The sequence below is a fragment of the Acomys minous genome, assembly GCF_964271855.1.
Source record: "Acomys minous genome assembly, chromosome: 5".
Lineage (NCBI taxonomy): Eukaryota > Metazoa > Chordata > Mammalia > Rodentia > Muridae > Acomys > Acomys minous.
In genome coordinates, this window is record NC_140494.1 from 839,397 (window position 1) to 854,300 (window position 14,904).

A 14,904-nucleotide genomic window follows, 5' to 3' on the forward strand; every position below is an offset into this window, starting at 1 on the left:
ATTTCTCCCCTGCCCTCTCCTTTTAGTTCACTTTATTTCTCATATTCTGTAATGAGCAAGCCTTCATTTTTTAAACCTCTTCCATCTTTCAATGTCTATTTTCCGTACTTTGGATGGAAAGTTGACGGCAGCACAGTTGTCATCCTGGCTACTGCTGCGGCGCCTACTGCCCTAGGTCACGTATGTTTTGGCCGTTGTGTTAACGGACATGATACTAATTGAGCGTTTCATGTCCCATTGACTAAGCTTCTCTACCACGCCATTTGATGGACGCGCTGTCACAGGGCTCTATGCAACTTGCATTCTGCAACTTATACTGCTTAGTTCCGTCTCAATTCTCCAGCGAACTGGATTGCTCAAGTGAATGATCATACCAGCCTTGAACTCGCTGTGCCTTTATATTTTCCTTTTGGTTTCCTTCTTTATGTTCACAGCGGTAGCTTAAGTGGAAAAGAACAAACACCAGCCATTGCTCTAGCGGCACCATGTAGTCTCTTTTGTTACCTCCTAAGAATACAAAAATATAAAGGCACATTGCTTCTCTTATTCTTTGGGGGGGCAATCGGGGTGATCTATATCATAAATCCACGACTCAGTTGAAGCCTACCTTTTTTAATCCATATCAGCTTTCAATTTTGCTTAAACTCCAAGACGTCTAAGTTAATGTTCTTTTTGTTCTTTTGTTTTTCTGTGATTCACTGGTAACTTGCAACTCGAGCCATTTGCTGAGCAGTATCAAGTTATGGCCATGACCTAGGAGATTGCCAAAAATACATGACCAACTCTATGCACAGATGTATCAATCGGAACGTGCAAGTTTCAAAGACGAAGTGTGAAACAGGCTTTGGACTGAACAGCCAATTATAATTGAGAAAAAAAATGCATCCTGATAAACCAATACCAAAAGTATATCGGGAAAAATATCAAGGGAAAAAAAAAACAATCAAAACAAAACCATGAGTTGAATATGTGCCTATCTGTTTGATAACATTGTTGGTGTTGAAATGGTCCATAATGTTGTCATAGAGCCCGTACATGAAGAGATAACTAGAAGTGTGGTCTGTAGAGACCTGCTGTGATGTCTGGCGGCCACTACATAAATGGTTGGGATTTGTGTTCAGGAAAAGGAAATGGAAAAACAGAAACTTCTCTACCAGCAAGCCAGACTGCATGGCCGCGGGGCAGCTGAGATGGTTCTTCAGACCATCAGTGCTAGCAAAGGTAAGGTTGGCCTCTGTCCCCCTAGGGGCGTCACTCAGCTCAGGAGAGGTGAAGGTTATTCAAGTCCCACGAGGGCAGCTACTCAGAGGCAGCAAGAGTGAGGTTCACGCCCCTGTCCTATGAGCCATTCCCTAGATACTGTAATAAACACAGTCCGTGTTCTAATAAAACCTTATTTACATGTTCAGATTGAGGCCATACTTGGTCTTCAGGCCACAATTTGCTGAATTTTGATGGAAATAGTTAGACATTTTATAATGAATAATTTTAAAATTAGTAGGAGATTGCCCACCTCATTAACTAGTCATTGCAAGGCTATTTCTTTATGTTAGTAATGTCTTTGTGAAAACATTTTTACATTTTACATTTACATTTCCTTTAATCCTAGCACTTAGGTGGCAAAGGCAGGTGGATCTCTGAGAGTTTGAGGCCAGCCTGGTCTACAGAGTGAATTCCAGGACAGCCAGGGATACCCAGAGAAACCCTGTTTCAAAAACAAACAAACAAACAAACAAACAAACACAAAAACAAAAACAGGTTGCAAAACTTATAGTAACATTAGCCAGTCACAAAGACCATACAACTCAATGGATTTCTGTATAGTTAGAATACGCACTTGGAACAGAAGTGTGGAGCATCACACTTTCACACTTTACTATCAGATATATTTTTATGTACTTATCTATCAGCAAAAAGACAAAAACACACAGCAGAGTTAGAAGTGGTAAAACAATTCGTTTATATCCTTTTTCATAACTTGTGTCCATGGGTGGCGTTAGAATGTATACCACTGAGTGAGGTTACATAATCTCAGGAAACGAACAAGCAAGTGCATGTTCTCCCTCGTATATGGGGCATTTTCCTTCAGGTGAGCTTTAAGCGTCTCGTATTCATTTAAATTTTATCTTAAAATAGTAAGTTTTGAACCTTAGTACTTTCAAGTCTCAGTATTTCAGAACCAAGTTTTCTTCTCATTCCATATATGTGTATACACACACACACATACACACACACACACACACACACACACATACACACACATACACACACACACCTTGTTCAGTACATTACACAGAACATAGTAAAAGTGTTAGCAGCGGAAGATTGGTGTGGTTGCATTTATGCCTTCTGGTGCACACATCAACCAGCCCCTTTCCATAGCAGCGATTTATGTAGGGTAATGAGGACTTAAAACATGTTTTCCTTGTTGTTGTTTGTTTTTGTTTTTGTGGTAACATGAGATAATACCATAAGAGAAATTATAGGAATTTTATTACTTCTATATTTTTAAGGTGAAACTGGACCAATGGTGGCAGCTACTCTGAAACTGGGCATTGCTATATTAAATGGTGGGAACTCCACGGTACAGCAGGTAACCAACGTCACTGAGGAAGCCCCATGATATGGTTCTCTATTTGCCTTCAAAACTTTATTAGCACACATCCCTTGTACAAAGTACAAACTTTCATTCAAATACTTCATGCTATCTGACAGTGTTTGCCCTCCCATTGGCCCCTCCTGTCCCCTCTCTTCCCTTTGACTTTTATGTAGCAATCACTACCCTCCCTTAAATCCTCTGTTATCTCACATATGAAGATGCTTCCGAGCTAGAAATGGGATTTTGTTTGATAAATTGGCCACATATTGAAACCATGTGTTGAAATAGCATTGTTTACTACCCCAGTTCTATGGCCCCACAACTCAGCACGTGGTTAGACTGGGCTTGCCCTCTCATCTCCCAGTTCCTTGGATTCAGAACCATAATTCTTTGGTGCCTCTAGCTTTGTGTAGGAGCATCTCACTGCACATAGTAATCCTGGGAAAATAATAAAATTATCAAATTCAGGGTATGCATTCTATGGAATGTATAACTCTATTGCAGCATCGTAATATTGAAATATCCAATCTATGTTTTTTATTGGAGACCCCTCGGACGTAATAACCTTGTTTGACATAGCTGGTTTCTGATGCTGTGTGATAACCCACTGGAGGAGACAGACGTAGGGATTGCTTCGGCATGTTTTGAGTTCACAATTAGCCAAAATATTGATTATGGACTTTGAACATCCCTCTGGGAATGTAGAAGAACCACGGAATGGGCCACTGGTTTCTGCTGTACTTCAGATCCTAAGACTGAGATGGTAAAAACTGAGCCTCAACCACACCATCATGAGTCTACTCTAGCTGTCCACTGCTGATGCTGCTTACGGAACCAACTTTTGCCTGTATGGTATCCATGCACAGCCTTATGTGTGCTAGAAATCCTTAAGCAGAGGCGAGAAAGACCTCCCAACATGGCGTTCATGGTTGCTCCTGTTCAGTTTCATCCATACCTGCCAGTGTGCATCAGATTTTACTCTAAATGGTTATATTATTTCATTAGAAAGACATCTATACTAATATTTGTGTGCAAGGCCTCCCTTTGTTTGAGAATATAAAGCATAATTTGATTGATTATTTATATAAGCTTTGTTAGTGCATGTTATTTATACATAATGGTGGGTTTCATTATGACATTTGCATACATGTATAATATGCATTTTACCATATTCAGCACCATTACCTTCTCTTGTCCCACTCCCATTTCCTCTGTTCCCCTTATACTTCCCAACAAGTTTCCTTCCTGCTTTTCTATCCTTTTCTTTTGATGGCCCAGTAGTTTATTTGGGGCTTAATTGCTCACAGGAACACAGGCCACTTGCCAGTGGCTACACCACTGAAGAAAATGACTCCTCCTCCTCCTCTAGCCACCATTGCCAGCCCCTAGCATCCTCCATGGTGGGATGGTGACTGTCCCAATTTTGTGCGCAGCTTGTGTAAGCCATCGCAGCAGCTGGGAGCCAAAGTGCAAGACCAGATATTAGGCAGGAGATGGCTCTCCACAATGCTCCACCCTTTCCCATAGCTCTTACAGTCTCTCTGTCTCCTCTTCTGTGATGTCTCACTGAAGGCCAAGTGTCCAAAAATCACATATTCTCAGGACTTCCACCAGTTATGATTCTCTGCATATTTTTTTACTTAAAAATCTAACAACACATTTGTGCTCAGCAGCCATGTGGCTTCTCTGTTTCTGTAGAAGATGCTGGATTACCTGAAGGAGAAGAAGGATGTGGGCTTCTTCCAGAGCTTGGCGGGCCTCATGCAGTCCTGCAGGTGAGGATGTGTGGCTGCTCGGTCCTGGCTTACCCAGTGGCTGTAATTCAAGGTATTCATTTGGCGTGGAGGACAGATATTTGATAGACCAGAATTGTTCATGAACAAAGACTTTAAGAGACTGGCAGGTAGTGTCTTGTGGACCCTCTGGTTTTTAGAGTGTTAGTAATGTTTTAAGTACCACTTTACTAGGTGTTTTCAGGATCTATGGGCTTAAATAGTGAGCTTTAAGAATGAATTACATCTTCCATACTTGAAAATAATACATTTACACTATGGAATACTACTCAGCTATTAAAAACAAGGAATTCCCGAAATTTGTGGACAAATGGATTGAACTAGAAATTATCATAATGAGTGAGTTCACCCAGAAGCAAAAAGAGTCAAATGGTATATATTCACTTATATCGAGACACTAGCCCAAGGGGCATGTCCCATGATAGTCTTCACGTACCAGGAAAGTGGGTCAGAGGGGAGGACATCCTATTGGGACTTTAGGTGAGAGAAGCATGGGAGAATCGGGAAATAGAAGGATCCAGAGGATCCTAGAAACCTACAAGAAGAACATTATGATGCATGGATCTGGGTCCAGGGGTCCTTCCTGCTCAAACTATGGCACCAGCCAAGAACAATATAGGCAGTAAAATTCAAACCCCTCCCCAGATCTAGCCGATGGACAGGACATTCTCCACAGTTGAGTGGAGAGTGGGGTCTGACTTTCATGCAAACTCTGGTGCCTCATTTTTGACCACGTCCCCTTGATGTGGAGGCCTGGTGGCACTCAGAGGAAGGATAGCAGGCTTCCAAGAAGAGACTTGATACCCTATGAGCATATACAGGGGAAGGAGGTCCCCCTCAGTCACAGTCATAGGGGAAGGGAGTAAGGGGAAAATGGGAGGGAGGGAAGAATGGGAGGATACAAGGGATAGGCTAACAATTTAGATATAATATGAATAAATTAATAAAATATTTAAAAATGTTTTAGTTTGTTTTAAGGCAAGAGAAAACAGATTATTCTACCGAGTATTATTTGTGAACTTTGAGGGCCAGTTTCTGTTGGAGTATTTTTCCTTTTTTCTTATTAATCTTTAATCACCTCACTGCAATAGTCATTTTCTACCTTTTACATTATTTAGAAATTCAGAGAACATTTTATTGACATGCCTGATACAGGTTTAATGCAAGCAGTTCCAATTGCAAAAACACAGCCATTGCATTTCTGCACATTTGTCAGCAATAATGTTCTCTCTTAGCTGAAATCTATGAGCCTTGTACATGGTTTTCACATAGATGATCCATTGTGGGCCCTGGAAAGAGGCTGGGTGGTCTAACTCTAGGAAAAAGAGGATGGAACACAGTGGATTGTATTCAGCATAGGTTACCACGTAGCACACATTTGAAGGTCTTCTGCCATGGAGGCATTTGCCCTCCTGGACAAAGAAAGTGACCTAGTTGTCCAAATGTCTTCTTCCTTTTTGTTTTAGTGTCCTCGACCTGAATGCCTTTGAGAGGCAAAACAAAGCAGAAGGACTTGGCATGGTGACTGAGGAAGGATCAGGTATTGATCACTCCAATGGGAGGGTCCCAGCCTCTGCTCCCTCCTGTGTGTTCATTTGCAACTACATTTTCAAGCAGGGAAAGCCAGGGATGTTTTCAAATAACAAGCTTTCCAATAGCATGCTGAAGAGCTCACTTCAAAGTTCACATGGGCCATGTGTCTAAGACCTATATTTCACACTAATCCTGACACTACTGTTGATGCCCTTTCTCCTAGTTGGATAGTCACAAAGAGATAAAAGACTAAGAAGAGATAACAACCCATATTGGAGAACTGTCAGCAAAATCAAAGTGCCTGCAAGAAGGAATAACATTTCAATTTCTTTGGCCATTTTAGCAAGCTCTAGGCTCATTTTCTTCCTCTTTAGGACAATCACCCATTCATCTTCAATCTCTCCCCTCCCTCCACTCTCCTCCCCCCATACCTGGCACATTTATCCTTCTCTCATCCCTTCAAGTCCAGATCTTGTTTGATTTTTTAAAATCAGAATTGTTTTTATATTTGAATAATTGTGTTTGCTTTATTCAGACATGCCCCAGAATTCATGCCACCATAGGATGTTTCTATCAATAGAAAGATTTCCATGTAATGCCCTGAAGGCAGGAGTCACCAGTGGTATACCCCATTTATTTTAAGAATATTTATTAAGAACAATCATCTTCAATTTTTTGTTTCAATTGAATTATTTTATTATTTTATGTCTGATGTTTAAGCCATTTTAGTGTCTGTGGGACCTTGCCTGCTTTTCTGCTTCTGTTTGCTTGTTCTGACCCAGACTTGGCACAGTGGCAGCAGATTAGTTTTGGAACATTGCATCCTTTCTTGGATTAGTTCTATTTCAAAAAATAAATGTTGTGCCATCTGTCTTTGTAGCTTTCCCCTAGCCATTCTGAAATATTGTTGAATGAGCTAACCCTTTTATGTCTCTGTATTTTTGTTCTCAGCAATAGGAAAAAGAGCCACTTCTTTTCTAATATACCTCAGCTTTTGTCTCTGAGACAAATTGTGACCTCTAAAAGCCCATGTGGCTTCTGTATTATTTAATCTGTTACATTTTCATAGGTAGGTCCAGCCATCACCTTCAAGCATTCTGGTCCTTTAATGTAGTTCCCTCCTTTCAAGAAGATCACCAGCACCATTTTAAACCTTCTGATGATGTCTTGCCCCAGGGCTACATGGGAAAAAAAGAGATAGTATAAACCTCAGGGCAATTCCCTCCCAGCCTCTATCATCTCAGAATCCTGGGTGCTGTATAATGCCAATAAGTAAATGAATTTTCTGTCCAAATTTCACTCCCTGGGTTTGGATTTTAAATTAATTTAGTTTCTCCTGAACTTATTGGTTTCAGCCCCTGAACAAAATCTAGTTTTTCAATCTTATTGTCTGTCTGTTTATCTCCATCTCAGGGACCCTGGAGATGGCTCATTGGCTAAAGCGCTTACCTCACAAGTGTGAGAACCAGGGCTTGATACCCAGAACCCACATACATGCTGGGTGAGCATAGTGGTACACCTGTAAGCCTAGCCTTAAAGGGCAAGACAGGGGCTCCCTGGAACAATCTGGCTAACAAGACAAGCCCTATAGCAAGCCCTATAGGTGATCACTGGTTTGACTCATAGGGCTTGTGTCAGTGAATAAAATGGGCTCGGTATTGAAGATGATTGCCAACATCAACCTCAAACCTCTGCATACACAAGACCGAATGCGCACGCGCACGCACGCGTGCGCGCGCACACACACACACATACACACACACACACACACACACACACACACACACACACTGCATTCACCATCCACATACAGAACGGGAAGTGGGAAAAGACAAAAATCAATCATTTCCAACAAAAGAAAGACAGACCACAGGGAGCTTCCCCCTGGGTTAGCCAGATGTGGACTTGACACACAGGGGCTTCCTCCTGTGGATTAGATGAACAGGGTTTTAGTTCCCAAGCAGAAAGGCCATGATAGTGGCCACTTGGGTGCGGCTGTTATGTACATGCCTCATTTAGAGGTTTGCTTTGTCTCTGAGTTATTTTCCATATCACACACAGATTATCCCGATTAATGAACCTCTTTTCTATTCTATTTCCTTACAAGTAGTAAACGAAAAACCCCTCTTTCTCTTTCCATTTCCTTTTCTTTCAACACTGTCATGTACCACCTTCCTTTCCTCAGTCATCACTCATGAGCGTGGTAACTATTCAAACCAGGCTGCTGTCTGTTTACTTGCTTTTTTTCTGGGGTTACCTGTGTGTACTTACTTGGTAGTGAATGTGTTGTCCATTTTTTTCCCTTCATATTGTCCGTTTCGGTGACTAGATTACTTAATGTCTATCCTGCATCCTGTTGCTTTGTTTAACATTTATAAACCCAGCTGTCTTCCTTTCTTTTTGTCTTACTTAGTTGGACAATTATTCATATACAAGATATGAAGGAGCCACATGATTTAAATAACATTGTTTTAATTTGTTCCCTAGTCTATCTTCCATTTACACAATGGCCCTCAGGGCCCAGTGTTTGCAACTGCTGTGTGAATGAAGGAGCCCTAGGATGTGTGTGCCCATCCTCCTGTGGCGTGTCCATCATGAACATGTTGTGGCTTTATGACTGTACCAAGTGCATGGCAATCTGTGATACATTATGGAGTAGTAGCTTAGGACCAGCCAAGTGTCCTCTGTCACTGGCCTTCCCATAGTCTACAGAGTCTTTTTCTCTTCCTTTGAAAATTTCATGGATTTAAAAAGTCCTTTGGCATAAAAGCTAATTTTTGTCCTTGGGACTAAATTTTAAGAACAACTCAAAGCAGTGTCATGCCACCATTTTACTCTTCAAAGAGACAGTGTTTGTGACCCCTGAAGGGAAAAGCTCAGGAGCAATGGAAGAAAAGGGGGGTGAGGTGATTTTTTATTATTATTAATTTTTTTTAGTGGTGCCTAGTATGTCAACAAGGCCTTTTGAACAAAAAGACATACTGGAACATTCCACTGACCCCAGATCCCTGGAAGAACTACCCCACCTCCAACTCTGCTTTAAGAGTTCTTGTAGTGACTCACTGTGTGTGTGTGTCCATCATTGCTGTGCTCAGCCCACTAGTTTCTTTAAACTTATATAAAAGTGAAGAAAAGCTCATACCTCTTCAGGGAAGGAAAATTTGTCATCCTTTTGAAAAATCTCCACTCTCCATTCAAGGCTTACACCACACAGGCTGAGCACTAGAGAAGCGATGACCAGCTCACATCTTCTCAGCCTGATAACAATTTTCACAGAATAGTGCCTGTTCCTGGTGTGGAGATAATATGATCAGAATTCACCAACTCACACGAATGGAGGGTCTGGTGCCCACAGCTCCGTCAGTCAGAGAAGCTGTGGGCCGGTTCTTATGGGTGAGGAGGCAGAGGCGTCAGGAAGGTGGCCTGACTTAGTGGACACCACACAGCTGTGCTGCAAGGCCAAGGTGGAAATATGACTGCTTCATTCTGGTGAGCTGCTGAACTCTGTGAGCGGAGCCAATTTTTGCACTTCTTGTGCAAAGCTTCAAAATCTTTCTTTTTCTATACCTAGTCAGATAAGGAAAATGCCATTAGGAACCAGGGGTTAGTTTCAGGGTTGTGTATCAACATTCTGGACTAATGATGTATATTCTTGGTTTTGTTTTTGTTTTTACTGTAGTTATAGCCATGTTAGTTTGCTCCCATCTCCTCTGCTGCTCCTGTTCTCTACCATATGTCTCTGATTCTGACAACAGCATCTACTCCCCAATTAAAATCAATCTATCAAACAAAACAAAACAAAGCGAAACCCCCAAACAAACAAATGAAAAAAGAACATCCAAACTAAAACCCAGAGAAAAAGCAGAAAGCCTTCAGCAGCTGTATTTGGTGGCTGTGTGATGTACTCAGTATTGCTCTTTCTGCCTCTCTGTATTTTTTATATTCTTTACAAATCACATTATGCCAGCTTGGCATAGTGGTGCACGCCTTTAATCCTGGCTCTTGGGAGGCAGAGGCAAGCATACGTCTGTGAGTTCAAGGCTACACTGTTCTACATCCTGAGTTCCAGGACAGCTGGGGCTATACAGTGAGACCCTGTCTTAGAAACAAACAAACAAACAAATAGATGAATAAATAGGCAATGCCTATGTGAATATTTTTATTCCATCTTTGGAATTGTAGATTGTTCTTTATCAGAAGCATTTGACCTCATTATCAGAAACTTGAAAGTGTAGGTTTGATTCTTTGAAAAACTCTTCTGGAGATTAGCAGATGAAACTGTGCTTTTGATTGTCATGTGGATGTCATAGGCAAAATAAAACTTTGAAGTTGATCTGATACTATAGAGTTTGTTTGATTAAAACTAAATTCCCCCACAAACATTAAATTGCAAACAAACCTCTCCAATCTCAGCTCTAATTAAAATTTATTTTACCCTGAAGTTTTAATATTTATTGAAACTGCGAAATTCATATGAGGTTAAAGCAACAAAGATTAACTTTTAATTAATTAAATGGAAGAGTGGCTACCTTGACTCTTATATAAAATTTGTCTTATTGTTTCACCATGTACTAGTTCTCTTTCTTTTCAGATTCCATCCACACATGAATCTTGATGCCCTATATACTTTATTCTGCCCCTTGTCTTTGGGAAAGACTTTGACCTTGGTTCATAGAACCAAGTAAGTTTTCTTTTAAATCTTGAGGCACCTATTGGAATCTGAGCGTCTGAGAAGTGCTGGCCGGTGTCACAGGCACTGGAGGGGAAGCTTTTGAGAATTCCATGTTATATGGATATTTACAATCATACATCTTCAGAGCAGTCTTTTGGTATGAGTGGACTTACTGGAAACCCCTCCAGCTGGGCTCATCACTCGTCACAACAGGGGTAAAATCTAACCTGAAGTGGGAGTCTGCAAAGCCAGGGACTCCTTGTAGAGGAACAACACACAAGAGTTTAGTTTCTGAAGCTTGTGAATGATCTAGTCAGATTGAAGCGATCACTTGATTAGTGTAAGCAGTAGAAAGAGAGTTAATGATGTCAGAATTTTTAAAAACCTAAGGTATACCTCAAAAAGAATAGGAGAGAGCCAATTCTTGAGCCAACCTTGAGAGAATGTGATCTGGGATCACAGATTTAGGTCACTCCAAGTACCATACTCCAGTGTTGGTAACAGTTTCATGAAGCTTTTTTTTAATAGTTAACAGACAAAGGACATCATAAATAAAAGTATTTTAAATACATTGGTAGAAACATCAAGTAGGTAGGTTTCAGGAAAAAAAAATGGGAAACCACGGAAGATCTTCTCTACCCTGCCAAGACATTTTTGTTTCTTCCTAGCATCATAGCAGACCCTTAAATAAGTGACATTGTGTGCAGGGTTAGAAGACCCACCTGGCATGAAGGGCCTAACATCACCTGTAGAAGAATGTATCTAGAGGGCTGCCCTGACATTAAAGACACAGATTTCTCTATAATAAGTGGGCCATGGCTCCTCCAGAGATAGTGGCTGTCATTTATTCTTTCCTGTCTGTTAGAGAGCCCTGAGGTATGTCCAGTGACAGAATGTAGTAACATCCTCAGGGCAGACTTTTCATCATTAAAGGAACAGAACTGTTTATCTAGAGACTGTTTTCACTGGGTTGGTGCTTTTGGATTTTAAAGCAACATTGTGGATGAAGGTGATCACTGTCTAAAGGGAGGGAAGTGAGCTAGCATGCTGATGAATAAAAATAATGAAGTACAGTAAGAATTTCAGGGGAAAAAAGTGGCCACCGAAATGTCAGAGTTCTGGGTGTAAGAGAAGTAATCTCCCAGAGATGACTTTGGAAATTGCCTGCAGCTATTTCAGTCCACTTGAGTAGCTAAATGCTCAGATAGCCTGCTGTCTTTTTTATTGTCCTGGCCTCTGAAATAGGAACTTCTTGTGCACACAGTCTCTCACTAACTCAGTTTTAGAGCATGGGTGGATGGAATTTATACGTTGTTATAGATGACATCCTACTAAAATACACTGGTTTTAGAGCTTAAGCTGTGTGGCCTATGGCTTCATCACTTTGAAGCTTTACATTGGCTCCTTGTTGTAGGTTTCTCTTGTTGTAATTGAACACCATGACCAAAACAGCTCGGGGAAGAAAGTGTTTACAATCCACACTCTATCACTGAGGAAAGTCAGAACAGGGAGTGATGGCAGGAACCTAGGTAGAAACTGAAACAGAGGCCATGGAGGAGTGCTGTTTGCTGGCTTGTTGCCCGACTACTTGCTCAACCTTCTTTCTTATGCACCCGTCACCATCTGCTCACGGGTAGTACTTCCCACAGTCCACTGTGCCTACCCATAATCAATCATCAATCAAGAAAACATACCACAGGCTTGCCATAGGCCAGTCTTGTGGGGATAGCTTTTTTTCAACTGAGTCCCCCTTTTCTAAAAATAACTCTAACTGTGTCAAGTTGACATAAATCAACCAGCACACTCCTTCTGTGCTTTGTAAATTTCAAAGCTCCTTTATGAGTTTCAGCCAACTTGGTTGCCCAGACACAAAAGGAGAAGGAGGAGTTTGTTCTTCCCCATAGCAAAGTAGGATAAAAAAAATGCAAGAGACTCCTTGTATTGGTTTATTTTCCTTTTGCTGTGATCAAATATCCTAACAGGGGCAACTTAAGGAAGAAAGGGCTCACTTTTGGTTCACAGTTCAATGGCATAGTCCATCATGATGGGAAGTCAAGGCAGCAGGAGCTTGAATTTCTGGTTACTTTAAAGCCATCCATGGTCAAGAGACAGCACAATGGGTGTTGTGCATAGTTCAATCTCTTGTTTTATGTATACAGTCTAGGATCTGTTACTCAGGAACTGTGCACAGTCAAGACAGGTATTCCCATGTAATCAAGATAATCCCCCACAAGCATGCCCAGCGTCCATCTTCTAGGTGATTTCAGACTGCCTGATTGACAGTCAATACAAACCATCTCATTCCCCCAAAGCCACAAATTGAAGACAGTTTCCTTGGGATAAGTTCATAATATGAAGAACATACAGTATACATGATGGTTGCCAGTCAAAGATTTTAATTGTTACTGATATTAACTTTACAAAGTCTAGTTGGGCTGATGCACTAGATTCAGGAAGACCATGTAATCTGGAAATACACTCTTCCCTGCCTCTTCCACTAGACTGTGGGCTATTCAGGTTGAGACACTGTTCATCTGAAAGGGCTTCTGGCCTAGAAGAGACCTGTGGATGCTTATTGACAACCACTGGGCCCAGATCTTTTACCAGCTAATGGCTATATGGAGGTAGTCAAGTTCCCTACATTCCAAGTGTTCTCTTGAAGTACAGAAAGATTATACCTACCTAATTTATATTATTATAAGCATCAAATGGAATCATATTTCTAGCATAAACTCATGGTCACTAAAAATGTGAACTGTTAATCCATTTTTAAGGAGTTATTTGCTAGCTGAACTGTAAGGTAACTACAGACATTATGAATAAGCTGCTTAAAAGGTGATGTTAGAACTAAAACCATGCAATAAAAGACCCAAGTTTCTACTACTTAATAGTATTTTCAGTATTTAATTCTTCAGCTTTGACATCACACAAAAAGATACTTAAGTCTTCTGAAAACCAATTTGAATGTAATTTTCTCCATTGCCATGGGGGCATTTCTGAGATTCATTTAAATGAGAGATTGTGGGGAAATTCCTTTGATACAGACAATGTTATGGTACTCGTTATTAGATACGTTGATGAGATAGAATCCTACCACAATGGGAACACTACTCTTTGGGATCTATCACTTTTCAGTTATTTTTATGTGCATACTAAATAGAATTTTCACATATGTCATTAAATTTATGCCTCTATTTATAAATATTGCCAATTAATTATTCATTAATGTTAGTAACAACTGAACGAAGCTAAAAGAGGCTAAGAACCTCAAACTGTGTCATGGTGATTTTGAATAATCCCTACTTCTACACACAACACAGACACATCTCTCAGCCCTTAGCACACATGTCTTACTGAACTTAACAGATACTCATTTGTTGAATAACCCAGGCAAAGCACCTATAAGAATGAGAGTGTGTTATCTTTGTTAGGTCACATAAAAGTGGAATCACTGTTTTAGTCTTAGTTTACATGAAGGAGGTCTATGTAGTTTCTTCACAGTAAAAATGTAAAATGTGTGAATATGTAGCGCCCTTTCAATGAGGGAAATTTTCATAAGCTATACATACAATTAAATGTAGACAAATAATAATCTCTTGTAATCTCTTGTAAGGGTGTGTTGCTCCCATCTTTACTATGTCATCACCACTGTTCCTCATGGTCGTGGCAACCTTTAAAATTTTTCCTTTTTACAGTTTATGAGCATAGTGCAGACGAAGAGCTGCTGGTGGGTACCTGGTAGCCTTGTTTTATAGATGGAAAGAACTGAGATGCATAGAACAGACTCCTCACAAACAACAGCATCTAAACAGGTCCCTCTGTGTGATGATATCGGACATCTTAAGCAGAGGGATATTTTTCATCATATTCACATCATCCCTCATGTGACCCTTGCAGTTATCCCAAGACTGTAAAAGCACTTTCAACTCCATCTAACTCCCCCACTACATTACTTATTTATTTATCTTAGTTTGCTGCTGACAGAGGGATTTCTTTTGCATAGATCACAAAACAGACTTGTTGATTGTGCACCACGTGCAGACATAAAGCCGTCTTCTGTCTCCGTTACTAGACCACATTTGGCAGCATGGGCAATGGCAGCATTTTAGTTGACAGGTAGTGAGTTCGTGAAGCAGAAGCATCCTGGCACAAACTTGGCATCACTGACAGTGAGCAGAGGCTTCAGCCATTCCCTCCCATCCTTCTCCCCTCTTCCCCATCCCTCTGCTGGGTGCAGTGTCCTTAAATAAGTGACGTTTCTTGTATGTATTTCAACTTATAGTCAAGAAAACACGATTATGCCAACA

General features: G+C 40.7%; 1 protein-coding gene across 5 annotated transcripts in view; it reads left to right on the top strand.

Moving 5' to 3' along the window:
* RYR2 (ryanodine receptor 2) overlaps positions 1 to 14,904 on the top strand; it is a 545,494-nt gene that overhangs the window by 476,151 nt on the left and 54,439 nt on the right. For all 5 annotated transcript variants that reach the window (XM_084782769.1, XM_084782771.1, XM_084782772.1 and 2 more), the window contains 4 exons: positions 1,122 to 1,221; positions 2,514 to 2,593; positions 4,298 to 4,374; positions 5,859 to 5,932. In XM_084782769.1, the coding sequence (XP_084638895.1) occupies positions 1,122 to 1,221; positions 2,514 to 2,593; positions 4,298 to 4,374; positions 5,859 to 5,932 (331 nt within the window). The remainder of the gene's footprint in view (positions 1 to 1,121; positions 1,222 to 2,513; positions 2,594 to 4,297; positions 4,375 to 5,858; positions 5,933 to 14,904) is intronic.